Here is a 15,736-nt window from a genome sequence, read left to right as displayed (position 1 = left end):
AGTGCTTTGAGATCGATTCTTGATTCCATGGGGGTCCTCTGCGGCAGGGGGTAACAGTCCTTCTACGACCGAAATCTTCCTCGCGACGCTCAAAGCCGTTGTTTCCAGCATTGTTACCAGCGTTGTTGTTGTTATTGTTGTTGCCACCTGACTTGGTGTCGCGCTTCCTCATGCGAACATCACGACGAATTCGAACTCGGCAGCCCTGGTCAGCGACTGTCTTGCTGAGCTGCGTGCTCTCCATGAGACCGGGGAACTTCTTGGCGCTGAAAACTGAGAATGGGTCGGTCTTAATCTCCATTCGGAAGTCCACGCCAGGTGGAAGATCGCCATCGGCAGGCTGAATGTCGAAATCCTGCTCCTCCTTGGTAGTCTCGAATAAGCTGAAAGTCAGACGGTAGAGGCCCTCATGGCGCACAGAAAGATCGGGGAAGATAAAGTAGCCGGCTTCGGATGGTCGGTCAAGATAGGCCATGCCCGAGGCGGGAACACCAGTAAGAATAGGCGGGTTGTTGGTGGTGGGCGTTGAAACACGGCAAGAGGCTATTGGGCGAGCATGCTCGAGACTGGCATAGAGAAAGAAGTTGGCGTTATAATCAAATGTTACATCCTTGCCCTCTTCAAGAGTGGGGCCTTCAACAATTCGTAGCTCGACAACAGGCGGAGGGTCAACGGGTCGGCGGTCGCTGTTAGCTATAGAAAGTCAGTACCAAAGTCAAATACATTATTATATAATATGAGCCAACGTACCTTTCATACCAGAACCGCATGCTCGGGCTCGCTCTGGTTGTTGCAGGACAGTCAGCTGGTACCAGAGGCTCCGGTTTCCTCTCGTGACTCTGTGAAACTGAGCGGTGGTGTCGCGTTTTGAGTTTGTGGGAATTGCTGAAGGTGTCGCCATTTTGTATATTAGTGAAGCGCGTGAGATCGCGCGGGCGTAAAGAACGGTTGAGAAGTGAATTCAAGTAAAGAAAAGCCTTTGAAGTCAAACTTTGTCAGCAACGGTCGTGCATATAAGGCAGAGAGGAACCCAGTTGGTTGGTGTACAGCAGAATCCAATCATTCACATGAGAATTCATGTATGGTTTGCAACTTACCCTCAATGTGAGACGGTTATTTATTAAAAAGAAATTGTCGGCAGATGAACTTTGAGTGATGTACTGTTAATTCAAGAACGGACGGAGGGCAACGACCGTTATTGAAGAGAGGCGAGTTGAAGAGGCGAAAGAGAGAGAGAGAGACTTCTTTAACGCGACATACGAGAATTGGGTGTAGTCAAGTAGCAGCAAGTTAGAGTAGCAGCAGCACGAGTAGGGGGGAGGGGATAGAAGGTAAGAAAGAGAAGGGGAAGAAAGAGTGGAAGCGAGAGACCGGGGGCGGAGGCCGTTGAAGAGGAATAGGATAAGGCCCGTAGGCGAGACAAATAGCGTATGTCGCTAGCTCTTAGCAGGGTAAGAAGTTTGGGCAGGAAAAAGGGAAAAGAGAAACAGCCCAGGACCCAGGACAAGCACAAGCCCTGCCGAACTTGGAGGAGTGGAGACTTGTGACTGTCTGTAAGTGTACGTATATACAGTTTGGCAGGTTAAAGATATCCGAAGGTACAGCGCAATTCCCGTCGGTACTGTGCAGATTCTATGCGAGGCGATGCGATGCGAGAGCGGGAGTACAGATAGGAAGTACAGTGGTGGATGCAACAGACGGATACAGACGTTGCCGTTGTTGTTCTTGTTCTATTGCTACTATTGCTGATGGGCATATATGAGGTCCAAGATATAAAATGGCGGAGATGTTTCTTAATACGATGACAGGATGGCTAGACTAAGCATTCGGACAGTTGAAAGAACGCGAGAGAGCGACAAGCAAGATGATGATCCTCACCATTCATACAGCTGGGAGGGATGGAGGTGCAGGGGCAGGGGTTTAGGAAAAGGATGTCTAGTGATAGTGGCTGAATGGTTTGGTGCAAGATGGATACCCAGACAGACTAAGCCAGGCCCAGGAGCCTGGCTTTGGTGCTCATCCATCCAATACCAGCTGACTCGGGGGGGCATGGACCCGACGCAAAAGACCCAAAGATACCGCTGAAACGCCCTGTTGCAAAAGCCATCTTAGTGTCCTGAGTGGCCTAAGTGGCCTAAGTTTCGGGGTCCATTCGGGTTTCGAGGGGGGGTGTTCGTCCACAGCCAAGGAGACGGGACGTGGAGGATCGAGCCAATGAGATACTCATGTTGGTTCCTTCGATCGCGCCTTGGGATTGAGATTGATTGGGATTTGGGTTGGGAAAAAAAGAGAATGGAGATGACAAGACCAAGACGGGACGGGAAGTCCCAGGATCCGAGAATAAAGTCGAAACTTGGCCTGAGCACTAGTAACTACCTATTAACCCAACAATGGGGATAGGACTACTGCTTCTGGAAGTTGAAAATAGAGTTGGATTCTTTTTTATTTGGTTATTGAACACTGATGATCACCTCGTGGCACAGTACACTGTAGGGGACTTTTTGTCTTGGTTCATTTTAATTTTAGAGTTCAATTCAAAAATGTGCCAAGTCCACCAAGTCTAACTCAGCTGAGAAGGGGGACAATCAGCGGCATTCCATCCAGTTTCAAGTACATGCGACTAGACTTGGAGGTACTTTATTACTGTGCTGTTCCGTACAGCAATGTCTAGGCACAGCAGCAGCAGTTGTGGCATCAATACAGCATGAGGAAAGACACATCCGGAACTCGGGTTATATAGAATTTGTCCCCTTTTTTCTATTTGCTCTCATTCAAGGCGCCTGGCCTACGGATACATTGTAGGTATCTGCGGATATGTAGGCAGATATTAGACAAAAGTACTGCCGCAGCGTTGCAGCCTGCCTTCACTTCGGCAACGGGTATACGTACCCCAAAAGGCCAAGTGCTCCGGAGCCGACAACAATAAAAACATGTCATCCTCAGCACTTGTCCCTTGTGCTGGCTGGCCTATCACAGTTGCATCGACGGGGACGGCATGTTCCCAGCCTACCAGCCCAGTTTAAGCGAAGACTGCAGTGGCATCGCCAAGACTGGATGTGACTGGTGCTCTTGGGAGACGAGAGAGGGGAGAGGGGGGCGAGGTCAGGTCAGGTCAACCAACAGGAGTGGGGGGACAAGACACGGGTTAGAAGAAAGCAAGCAAGGCAAGTTTGTGACAAAAGGAACGAGATCTTAATGATGGATGGATGGCAAAGAAGAAACCATGCTGCAAATCTTTGTTGCAAAGGAGTGCGTGCATAATAGTACATAATTATCTAGAATGTGTATGTGTCTGCATAGATCCTGCGGATGCGTTACGTTATGCACGGGTTTGAACAGACGGACGGGAGCCGAGTTGTCAAGAGTTTTGGGTAAGTACTTGGTTGCGCCATGTCTCATTCATTATACGACAAGCCTCCAAGATGATTTGTTTTCAAGTGAGTGAGTTTGCAGTCATTTCGCTTGGTTTTAGGATTCCAAGCTAGCTGACTACGTACAACTCACCTGTTAAAAGGTTCTGGCTGGTCTGAGCTGTTCCCATTTCTGAACGTCATCCCGTAGGGAAAATGGAGAGTCTGAGTGTTCGCTCAGTCATACAAAATCGAGGCTTATCTTTTTTAGTCCTAGATTGACAGTGCGTCTCCGTAATCTCGCATTAGCGTCGGACTAGATATGCGGGATGCAGGACCCGGTGCACGGGAACCCTCAAGGATTAGATTACGCTATACCTTTTCCGTCTCGAGGTCTTGTCCCGGGTTGAGGAAGGAAGAAATGAATGGAGGAAAGAACGACCTTTCCTCGTGTTGTCTATTTGACTGCGAGTCGTACTGTGTTGTTTGTGTCTGTACACTGTATTTTTGATCAGGTAGGTACATACTATCCAACACCAAACAATTCTGGCTTCAATCCACAACTCTTGTGTCGACAACATTGGACGAACAACCTTGACCCCATAGGCTTATCCTCGTGCAGCATGCACAAGCGCTGATGCAACAGGCTACTGTTGGAAGACCACCAAAGATAACAGCAGGGATAAACCCATAAAGTCTCGACACGTTGAATGACAGCTGGAAAGGTACATGGCGCGATATGTATGCCCAACTAGGTAGACACGACACGGCATTTGTTAAGGTGAGTCGAGTCCCACATCCCAAGAACCAAATGTTTGGTTCAGCATGTCTGGATTACGACAGAACTGTATCCTTGTTTCAAGTCCACCACCCACCACTACCTAGGTACCAGCCCCCGGCCGGCGGCACTCGTCAAGCACTGTAACCGCTGAACCTTGACCTGGGTTGTTGTAGGGAGGCAGACTGTGACCTGTTTCAGTCGAATTCTAAAGCCGACTGGTCATCAAAGGTTCGGCTCATCTATTTTACATGCCTCTTGCAAGGTACGGAAACTTGATCGCCTAACTGATCGCTTAGCCAGATACCACCTCTGGGGTTGCATTTGGCCGGAGATAGCCTCCGACATGGACAACAGAGTCATGTTCCCTGCCAAGGCGAGCAATTCACAAGTCATGATTTGATTGACACCTACGGATACGCGAGTAGACACTTGACACTCAGGTGAAAAGAAATCATTGATGGGCAAAGAATACGTCAATCATTCATCTGTTCCAGCCACTAACTTGCTCCAAACTCAAAATCTATTATAGGGCTTGCTAGCTCTCAGTCGAAAGTCAAATAGCAAGAAGATACCGAGTCCTTGGCCACGGAGCATGTCTTTTGCATCGCAGCGTTCCAGCACTACTACTGCCCTGTACATTGCAGCACAGTATAGTGAAAATAAAGGTCTCAGCTTTCAGTTTGTGCGTCTTTGTTGGTTCATGGTTGGTTTCCAGAGACAGAAGTAGCCTGTAATCAAAATTGCGGATATTACAGTCCCAAAGAATGCTCTTCCCATGACCGCACAGACACTCCCAGGTATTAATTACGTTACAATGGGGTTTGAGTTGCCGTTAGGGGGTTTTTCAACATCTGATCTGGGGACCGGCCCGAGCGGGACGAATAGATGATGCCTTGCTAGCAACATTTATTATTAGAGAACATCTGTCTATCTACCGATATCCATACCTACATCTGTCGAGTGTTGGGAAAGCGGAAATAATCATCATTAGTTGTGTGCTTTTACTGCATTACCAGGTATAGTTTCCAACGCCCGCACGTTCTCAGCTGCTCACCCACTGAGATGCATGCATGATTGTTTGCCATGATCTGCTCGCTGTACGCCACCAACACATTAATGTGCCTCTACATCTCCCCCAGCCTTTTTCTTTGATTTGGGTCGAGATAGGATACCTACATCCGTACCGTTGCGTAGACCATCACTACCCGAGTGCAGGTACAACGTAACTGCACTTGCGTTGTATTCCAACTGTTCCTAAACTTTCAAAGTAGACAAGATTGACATGCTTTTGAGACAAACGTTACAGGTCAACCCAAGTGATCATCTCCACCGTTAGACTGCCCTTCCAAGGCTGAGCAACAACTATCATACCGCAGTAGGCTATTGATATCACTGCCCATGCATCCATCCATCAGTTGTCTGGTTGGCTACTGTAAAGGCTGCACACAGACCAACTCTTGTGTCTGCTTCGTCTACGACTTCCCATTACACGCCACAATCCAGTCTCTGTCTCACAGTCCACATCTATCGAAAGCCCTTGTGAGACGAGACTCTCTTCTCTTTACGATACGGTACTGGACTGTATAGCACAGTTCCTTACCCCTCTCGTGGGAAACACAAGGGAGAGAAGAGAGGAGGGGTTTGCCTCAACTCGCGTCATCTCTGAACCACAATGTCATGTAGCGGCCGTTGACAACTCTCAGCCCGCCTCCTCGCATGTGCGCTCTCTCTGTGCATTGTATGCACAAACAGTATGTGAGGATGCATATCACGGATGAGTGGCTTGATCTCGAGCTTGAGCTTGAGCTTCGGCTTTGGCTTCAACTTTGACAACATAAAAAACGCCACGTGCTTCCCCGGACATGTCCTCCCGGCCATCTGCAACAACCAACTGACGGCCAGAAACTCTATCTCCTACACATACCGGTGCCATGTTGATGGCAGGACGCCATTCAAGCCTGTGGCGTCCACTATTGACCCGAATGCCATGAATGTTTGAAAGCTATCCCGTCCAAGGAAATCTCGACCAGTGTCAAGACAGACGATTCTCCTGTATGGCTTGAAAGCCCAACCTGGTTTTGCTTCTTACGGCCGAGACAAAAACCTGACCTGGCAATTTAAGGAATCGGGCTGAAACAGTCTAGTGCTACACTCCTTGCGTCTGGCATGCTTTGCTTTTCTGTACCTGCCTGTTTCTCGACTCGTCTTTCCTGTCATGTCTGGTCTCAATATGCCAAAAGGCTCTTGTGTTTGCTTGCCTGCGGCTTGCTACATCTGCAACACGTCGTTCCATGGCCAATCCTCTCATTATCTAGAGTTGCAATGATTGTCCAGTTGCAAAAAGCAGTATTCAAGGCCGTGTTCGACTGTTGCATAGCGTTGCACAAGGCCGGGGGGCAGTCCTCCCACGAGTTGGGCACTCTGGCTTGGATATGCTCTAGAGAGCTAAATAATAATCTAGCTGACAGGCATGGACATGTAGCACACTGTGGGATTACGACATGAGAATGGGCCGATGAGCACGGTACTTGTGCTGCATCTATCCGTGGAGTTGCTGGGAGACATCAAGCTTGACAGGTGGTACCAGAAAGAACTGACTGGTAGCTTGTCTCGCCCTCCCCCAAGCAATTTCCCAACTTTGTTTGCTATCGCTCTGTAACTTGCAAGCAACCAGGTATCAATTTGCTTATAGTGATTCATGCTATGATGATTTTCAGTCGAATGACGTCCGGGTTTCTCTAATTCATATTCCTCTAATTCATATTCACTCGGAACCCCTTCGGCCTCAGATCGTCTCACGAGAAACCAAAGTCTCGATTCCCAACTCAACTTTCAGTTCCTGGACGATGCGTTTAAACTTGGTTTCTAGTGTGCCATCTTCCACGTGGACTTGACATGACGAGCTTCCCTCTCCTCGGGGCGAATGTCTCAAAGGCTGCGTGACGCATCTTTCCACTTCGCCCTCGCTGCCGTAGCGCAAGCCACAACATGTCGACCGATGTAACCCATTTCAACTTCTAGCTTAAAGTTATTGAACAATATAAAGAAACTAAGTTAGTGCTTCAACGGCGCCTATTGTCGTTTTCCTCTCTGATCCTGGCAAGTGCCGGTGAGAAAGCCATGGTATATCCAAACCAAAGACTATCAAGTTTACCTTGGCGAGAGCGCGAAAGAGCGAGGTGAATAGCTCAGCCAGCTGTTTGATCTGGGGTGTGACGTTGATTTTCCTATGCAGGGAGAGACTTGTCTTGGTTTGATTGAAATGATGAGGACAGCATGCGTTTGGGATAGGCATGCTCGTGTGAGAAGTGCTGTTGTGAGACATCGGTCAGGAAAGGCTTCGAGGTACAGGGTAAGTTTGACGCCAAGTTGCAAACTAATTACATCAACTTCGGCTCGATGAAAAGAATGAAAACTCTCGATGTTAATAAGGCCATTGTTTATTAGATTATCCTGATATGTAGCAATATCTAACAACTTGTGGTTATCCAACTCCTGTTCAAAGAGGGTATGGGTATCTCGAAGCACAATCCGTCATAAACCACCCCAGCCATTTGACCCATTACTTCCATTATCAACTCAAGAACGATCAAGTACCAAACTGTCCCCTCGTTTCAAAAGTAGATAGTTCAATTCACAGCTAAGTCAAGTCCATTCGACAATAATGATAAACTTAGACAGCAGGGGTAGCGTGTGCGGGAGCAGCAGTTGCAGGCATGGTATGATCACCTGGAGCCCTCTTCTCAGGGAAGACACCATCATGCCCGGCGTGAACACGGCCGTACTGGGTGAAATGCAAGTTCAAAGCGCCATAGTCCCATCGCTTGGAAAGGAACATGAATGCAAAAGCCAAACCGGCAATCAGGAGCACATCCAAGATACCAAAGAAGATAAACATCTGCGTGACTCCAATCTCATTGCCTCCGTCGGAAAGACCAAAGGCGATGGGGTACAGAAGCCAAAGCAGATTCGTCCAGCCTGCTAGCATGAGGTAATCACGCGATAGGCTGAGGCGAGTAGCCGACTTGCGGCCTGGGTGAAGGGTTTGGTAGGCAAGTAGAAGATAAGCAAATGTGCCGAAGGCGAAGAAACCCCATTTATACGAGGTAGTGGTGTACGCGGAGCAGAGGTATGAGATGATCCTGTATACACATTAGCACGAGGAAGTTCATATGTGCACAACAGTAAACGGAGGGAGACTCACCAGATCCAGGCAAGGAAGATGTTGAATAGAATAGTAGCCCAGCTCACACCGCTCATGAGACCCAAAGCAAGCAGAACAACTGGGAATGAAACAACCCAGTTGATGTACTTTGCATAATAGATCTGGTAGGAGGCGGCACGACCAATGTTGCGCTGCGTGGGAACAACCGAGTAGGCGATGCCGGAAGCCATGGAAAAGTAAGTGATGGTACCGACGAAGAGGGCAATGGTGAAGAGGTAGTGGAAGATTCTCTCGTTGTTTCGGGGCTTAATACTAAGGGCAAAGCATGCGAGCTAGAATTAATATCAGTATGTGCTATCTGTCTACACTCAGAGACAATGGGACCAAGTACGTACGAAGCTGACGAGGAAGATAGCTGTTACAGCCCAGAGCCAGTTTGAACCAGCATCTGAGAGACGAGCGTCACCCAACTGGGGGTTGACGTCGAGAGCATCGTTTCGATCAAAGATGACAGGCATCTCTAAGATATTGCCGATGAATCGAGGTGGATGCTGAGTAGTGTTGATGTGTGTATGAGAAAGGAGACTCTAAGCCAATGAATGATATCAAGATTTTGTACTATGGTCACTCTTATTTGAAGAAGCAAGAAGAGATAATCAAGAACGGGGAGGAGGAAGACACTCTTATATAGTCACAAACAAACAAACATACATCATCTCGATGTTTCCCTTCCCGAAGCAGAAGAGGCACCCATTCCCAACGAGAGCTCTCCAGAAACGTCTCACACAACCCTACCCAGTTGGGCTGCCAAGTTCAAGTATACTTTACACGACCCTTTCGCTGCATCCAATTGGTCGTCTTCGTCCCAGAACAGTAAAAAATAAATAAAACCAAAAGTAAGGTGTTGTACTTGATTTCACGCTGGAATGATGTGAAGAAGTCGCGGTGAGTATCGGGTACATACATCACAGGGGAGGCTCTCGTGTGATTGTCGCCGGGTTCATGTGAAAACATCCTTGGTGATGCCATGACACGGTGAGTTTGTAAGCCAAGCGATTTCCCTATTTTTACTTTCGTTCTTACTTTCTTTGCCGTCTCTCTGTCTCTCCCTGACGTGGCAGAACACTGCATTGAAATCAATGCCTCAAAAAGAAGGGAAAAAGCAATTGTATGTTTACATCATGTGCTAGTAAATACACGTCAGTCAGTATCTGGGACTTTTACTAACAACTACCTGCATGCAAACAATATGCAACAAACTAAAACACCGAGTGAGATGTCATGCCATTGTCGTGTCTGGTTATGATGGCGTAACTTCTGAAAGTGTCATGTGGTTCTGATATCAACCCTACAGTCGATCTTCCTTTCTGATGAGGGTATAATGCATATGTACTAATATTAATATGATGTGATGATTATATCGACTCTGCAGAAACCAAAGGCTTTCCATTCTATCCGGAGCATCTCCCCCCCCTCAACATGACGTTGTGAGGATCAATATAATTTTGACGTCAAAGTGACTGCATTTCCAAAAACAATAAACTTTCAAGGTTATTTCAATGTCTAATTCTACATCACGCGCTCAGAGCCAACAAGCTACGTACCTACCTAGGCAGTAGATAGGTAGGCACATGTAGTCTACACGTATGTGTGACTTGACTTGACTTTATTTAGTGGCATATATCTTGGGTCTGGGTATATCAATGCTGATATTACACTGTAAATGAAATGTGTTGATACTGCTGCATCATTGCCGTCATTCTCTCTTCACTGCCATTCCACGTCTCATTGCATTCTGACCTCTCGTCATGAATTTGCTTCGGTCAATTCAGGAAACCCCCTGCCCGCGTCCATTGCAACTCCTGTCAGTCACAAGCATCCATCAACATCCTTGCAGTTCTTAGCACCGGCAGATGGCCCTTGTCTGCCGCTGTTTTCATGATATCACACTGCCATTTGTTACTGTTACTGTGATCAACTCTGACTGCATTTTTTTTTTTGCGACTGTCAGCTCATAATACACTCAAAAGGCGAATCGTAGTACTCTATCAATACAGTATCATTATTCAAGCGATGTACATGCTATTTAAAAGAAAGAAAGAAAAGGGGGCAGAATACACCTATGTTACAATCACCACTACCTTTCTGCAGCCCAGATCAGTGAACGCCTTCCCAACATCACTTTTTGGCCGAATTACTAGTACTCAGTGCTCAGTAACTAGCCTGTTCAATCTGGAATACTGCTGTCTTGGCACGTTCTCGCACGTCCAAATCCCCATCTCCCTTCGTAAGGGCTTCCATTTTGGCAGAGAAGCCAAGCTTTCGTAGTTCATGCGCTCGGAGAGCACACGCGTGAGCTTCACTGTCGTCGTCTTTGTATGTGAGATTAATGATAACATGACACAGAGCCACCCTCACTTCTCGGTCTTTGCTGTTAGCTTGCTGCGCAAGCAGCTTCATTAGATCTGTTTGCGCGATGATCATTAGTTGATGACGCGGGATACTAGCCGCGATATGCGACAGAATATATAACACGGCCACCACAAGCTTAGCCTGGGGATGGAACACCCTGGTATCTCGCCCTGTTGTTATAGCTCGATGGTTGAACGGCCGATACACCTTGGCCCGTAGTTTTGACGTTAGGACATTGAAGAATTCGGTAGAATCAAATTCCTGCAACAGAAAATCAATCATTTCAGATGTTTCGTTTGCCGTCTCTGGCAACTGCCCACTTCTCGGTCTTCCAATCAAGTTTCGGATCATGTGAAGGCCTTGTTCCTGAATCGCCAAGTCATCGTTCCTTGCTCTCTTGGCCGGATTTAGTTCGGACTCTCGTATCGCTGCGAGTTTGTCTTCCGCTTGGCGAAGCCGTGAAGAGTTGGCTGCGTCGAGTTCTTGGAGCATTCCGTTTGAGCCGTATATCCATCCATGTCGCTCGTCAGATGTTTGCATATCCACATCGTCTCTCCCCTCGTGCAAAGCCATATCTTCTGTATCGTCGCGTATGAGTTGCAGCAGCCACTGCGACCCAAGCTTTGCTAAGCACGCCTTCTTCAAATCAGGGCCGGCGGCATCCACAACATGCTTGAGCGCCCATAGTCCATTGAGGCGAAGGGCCGGATTTTCCGAGTGGGCGTGGTCGCAAAGGATGGGCACAACTCCTCTTTCTTCTAGAAGCTGTAATAGTTAGTGGTTCGCTCTTTCATGTAGACGATCTTTCAGACTCACCTCGCGTACTGGGCTTACTTCCAGAACCAGGTTGCAGATAGCAGAAGTCGCAGCCACTTGGACGTTGACATCCGGATGCTTCATGAGATTCAAGGCAGGGATGGCAACCCCATAATCGACAAGTAATGTTCGCAAGATGCTCACCGAGCGGGAAAGCATCCTGAGAACATGGCATCCGGCAGCGATCACGGAGGCAGGATTAGTGCCATATCCAGGGGTTTCCTCGTTCCTGCTGGAATCGGTTCCTGTCCTTTCTGGAGCACGTTCCTTCATTGTCTGCAGTTTTCTTGGATACTCTGAGAGCGACTCAACAACAAGTGGAACCAAACTATTGGCTACGAAGGCCTTCCTGTAGTCTTCTTTACCCCCTGCGAGTGCGGCAATAGCCTTCAACGTGCTTTCGCGCACTTTGACCCGATGAACTAAGAGCTCATTTTGACCCTCTTTTCCAAGCCGAGCCATCGGAGAGTTGTTCTCAATATCCATTTCAACGTCTCCTTGCGGTGACCAGTACTGAGACTGTTCGCTTTCTTTGACAGGCTGGTAAGCATGATGTAGAAGTTGGCTAAGGACAGGCACAGCTTGACACTCGGAAGCTGCCTTTTGAAGATACTCGCTGTCCGTAATCATGCGAGCTAAAACAACTGGCGCGCGCTCAAGAATGGTGCGCTTAGTAGCGATGTCGACCTCGTTAACGTCTGAAACCTCATTGTCGTTCTTTGCGATTAATCCAACTAGTAGGGGAACTACAAGGAGGCCCAGACTTGTTTCCCTTGAACCCTTGCTTGTTACACCACCCTTAATAAGTGCAGCAAGAACAGATGTGGCGAGAAGACGGTCATATTCATCCGACCGTCTTACTAGATTCACCAGCCAAGGAATTAAGGGGCTCTCAATATCACCGGCGCTTCCTTCGCTAGATCCCACTTGTGAGTAACGAGAAGTCTCCCACAAAGCCGATGAGCTGAACTTGCTCGAGGATGATCTACCAGACGATTGCGAGTCAGATGAGCCACTTTGTAGTGAACCTTGAGACGACGCCGACAGGTTTCGAGGTAGATTGATTGGGAGCATGTAATCCATGGCAGTCACGGGTTGCTGACGACTATTAGACGCTTGCTGTTCCACGTCCAAAATTTTGGCGGAGTAAAATTTTATCGAAGGGAAAACAGCAAGGATGGACGGCGAGTGAGCTAATCTGTTTGCCCGATACTTTGAATCTCCTAAAATAGCAGTTATGGCCTCGAGTATCGAGCTAAGACGCAAGGTCCTGGGGGCACGGTCTGGGAAAGCTTCGGAAAGACCATCTTTACGTGCTTGGTCATAAGCATCAGGGATAACCTCCCCGCGAAGAACAGCAACGCTGGCCAGTCGTGTTGCTAACGCATCCAGGATGCCTGAAGTCGCCAGAGCTTGTTGGTGATGCTCTTGATGGCAGAGCCTAGATATCAAGCCCGCAGCAAGCGTGACTTGAGATTGCAGCATGTTATCTGTAGAGGTAATGGACAGCATTGACCCAAACGAGTCGATATATTCGGTAGAGAAAACGGCAGCGGCAAGTGTTTCGATGTTGAGATCTGAAGACGGCGCAGCTAGGACACAAGCATCGGCAACGTCAGTCAGTGCTTTGAGTGCCGCTACAACAAGTTGCGGTGCGTTGGTAAACGGCGATATGTTGGCCATTAGAGCAGGGATTGCCTGCGCGGCACTGAGAGGCGCAAGAAAAGTAGGACCTCCTATTGATGTCCATCAGCAATTACCACAACCTGTACAGGCGATGTTTTTTTTTTGAAGCATACCATTCGCAAAGCAGGCTATCAACTGTATTGCTTGTAATCGCATGCGCTCCTCTTCCGACAAGGGCCTTTGCGACTGAGGGGGTCGAGAGTCCTTGCCAGTCGGCTTGGAAGATGATGTAGCCTCGATCAATGTTCTGACGATGGGTTCAAGTACGCCCAGGCCAATCCATTGCTCCTTTCTTTGTACGTGACCGACGATCTCGTTCTTGAGGGCCCGTAGAGCTGTGGTGCGCTCAGTCAAGCTACTAGCTTCTTGTAACTGAGCCAATATCGGATGGCTTTGCGCTGGAGCCATGATGTCGGTTTATGTATTATTGTGGGAATTGTTGATAATATCGTATTTGAGAGTGGTATACAGTAACAAGGGGGGTCGTATGTCGAGGGCGGAGAAATGCGGTAATAAAGGTTTCGTGTTCTGAGTGCAATATGAATTTAAGAAGCCAAAAGATAATGCAAATGATGCTAGTAGGCGCCTTCCTATCCAATGAAGGTTGATGCTCTGGTAACTTCCGACACTCTCCTAACGACGAGAAGAACAAGAAAGCAATAAATTAGGGACACAAATGATTCAAGAAGGTACAAATGCGAAGTGGTTGATTCCTTTTGCTGCTGGAATCCAATATCGAACCCATTAAACACAAGAGTTTGCTACTGTATCAGAGCCAGTCTGGGGAAACATGCTGTCGTCGATCACGTCAAGCAAAGCAAAGCGGATTCCGGCTTGCGGCACGTGCTACTGCCTTATCGGACTGATAAGAGTGCACAACCTATTGTGGCGTTGCTCTTCATCAGCCACTGTCATGAAGACAACAAGAATTGTGTGCTTGACGTGAGTTCTTATTGAGTGATTGGATTCTCGTTGTGTTTGGGGAATCGGTGAGAATGCTACCAAGAAATTTGACGCAAAAAAAAGAAGAAGAAAAAATCGGCTGAGAGAACATTCGTTGTTATGATTTCGCAGTTATGGCTCTTGGCAACAGATGGTTCCTACATTGTGTCTTGGACAAACAATGTGGAGGAAACTTTTGGTTTGTCCGATTAACAACTATGAATGATTAGTAGAATATACTATTATCTAAATCTACCTAGGCACTTGACAATAGTAGCGAAACACAGTGAGCTGACTTCAAGTTGAAACGAGAGAGGTTAAAGATAATCATCTCTCGATTCGGATAAAATTGGTATGGACAGGGCCATGTCATGCCTCATGCCTCTTCATTCGATGCGTGACCGGAGGCTCATCGGAGAAGCTGGCTGGGAACCTTTATCTCGTATGTATCTTATTTAGCTCTGTGGAGTTGACTTAACTTGGGACTAGCCGACTGTTTCAACAATATCGCTCCGCAGCATCAATCTCCTCCACGATTCTCTAATCATTCACCGAGCTCCTAACTGAGAATGATCCGCATCGGCAAATAAAATTGGCTCTCAAGGTGCCGGGGCCGTCAGTTATCCTCTGACCTTTGACGGAGCGTCGTTCCCTCCACGTTGCGCATCGAGTGGCTCACGAACGTCGCATAGCGGCCAACATGTACGAGGCTCTTTCTGGGGAATGAACGTGCATCCCGTCTGGGGTAACCTAAACGTCCAATGCAAAGGGGGTAACTGTAGTGTTGGAGAAGCATCCTCATTCCAGTCCAGCCATGTCTTTATTACGTTAATCGTGAAAGGCTTGAGCACACATGGCAGTTCTATGAGTTAGACAGAGTGCTCAGTAAACTCATTTACGAAGCTATCGCAAATTCATGCGGAATGACCTGCTATAGCAACTGATCTTAAAAGTGTGGGTGTGCCTTATTCAGACACACTCTGACTCCATCTCTAACTCGCCAGCAGCTATTACTCAATCGTGGTTCACGAGGGGAAGGAGCTTTTTTCTTTCTCTCTTTTGCCGCCATTGTCTCGTCGAGCCCCTGGAGAGGAAATACTTCCGTGCTTGACGTGAAAACTCATCTAACTCTAATATGTTAGGGCTTGCAGAGGTAGGATTCGTTGTTCTACCCGAGTCATTGTGCCAAGTAGATGGATGGGGATCTCGTCAAATGAGCAACCTATGGCATTTGCAATGGGTAGAGCGACTTCTCACCGGGTCTCCACTGGAGAGAAATTCTGCACCTTTGCCTCTGCACCTGTCCTGGGGCTGTCACCTCACTTCTCAGCGCGGTCCGTTAGGTCTTCACTGCAAGGCCAAAGTCCCCTAGAAAAAAAAGAATTGAGCCCCCCCCCCCCCTCCCCCCCGGCACCCCGACTCCGGGCTTGTCCGTAGCCTTCTTCTTTCAGCAAGTTACTGGACCTGATCTTTATCCACACCCACTCATACTCTCTCTCACCCAATGCATTAAAGTCCACCCATCGTCATCCCAGAGCCAAACTCTTTGTCCGCGTGCCGACCATTATCTACCTACCGTACCAA

The 15,736-nt window shown here is 47.9% G+C and overlaps 3 protein-coding genes across 3 annotated transcripts in view; all 3 read right to left on the bottom strand.

Moving 5' to 3' along the window:
- The window catches only part of FGSG_11955 (uncharacterized protein), a gene marked incomplete at its 5' end in the record, with an annotated part of 2,260 nt that extends 1,359 nt beyond the window's left edge, over positions 1-901 (bottom strand). Inside the window, 2 exons of the mRNA XM_011318944.1 lie at positions 56-693; positions 751-901. Coding sequence (XP_011317246.1) covers positions 56-693; positions 751-901 — 789 coding nt within the window. The remainder of the gene's footprint in view (positions 1-55; positions 694-750) is intronic.
- A 6,903-nt stretch (positions 902-7,804) lies between these two features.
- FGSG_01440 (uncharacterized protein) lies at positions 7,805-8,814 on the bottom strand (the record flags this gene model as incomplete). Its single annotated transcript, XM_011318943.1, has 3 exons — positions 7,805-8,273; positions 8,336-8,628; positions 8,692-8,814. The coding sequence occupies 3 exons, from the start codon at positions 8,812-8,814 to the stop codon at positions 7,805-7,807; spliced, it is 885 nt and encodes a 294-aa protein (XP_011317245.1).
- A 1,693-nt stretch (positions 8,815-10,507) lies between these two features.
- Positions 10,508-13,618, bottom strand: FGSG_01439 (uncharacterized protein; the record flags this gene model as incomplete). The annotated part of the gene is made up of 3 exons (XM_011318942.1): positions 10,508-11,473; positions 11,525-13,260; positions 13,324-13,618. 3 exons carry the CDS (start codon positions 13,616-13,618, stop codon positions 10,508-10,510), a joined length of 2,997 nt encoding a protein of 998 aa, XP_011317244.1.
- Between the last annotated feature and the right edge of the window lie 2,118 nt (positions 13,619-15,736).

The sequence above is a fragment of the Fusarium graminearum genome, chromosome 1 (assembly GCF_000240135.3).
Source record: "Fusarium graminearum PH-1 chromosome 1, whole genome shotgun sequence".
Lineage (NCBI taxonomy): Eukaryota > Fungi > Ascomycota > Sordariomycetes > Hypocreales > Nectriaceae > Fusarium > Fusarium graminearum.
The sequence above is the reverse complement of the archived record's forward strand: the minus strand, read 5'-3'. Positions and strand labels throughout refer to the sequence as shown.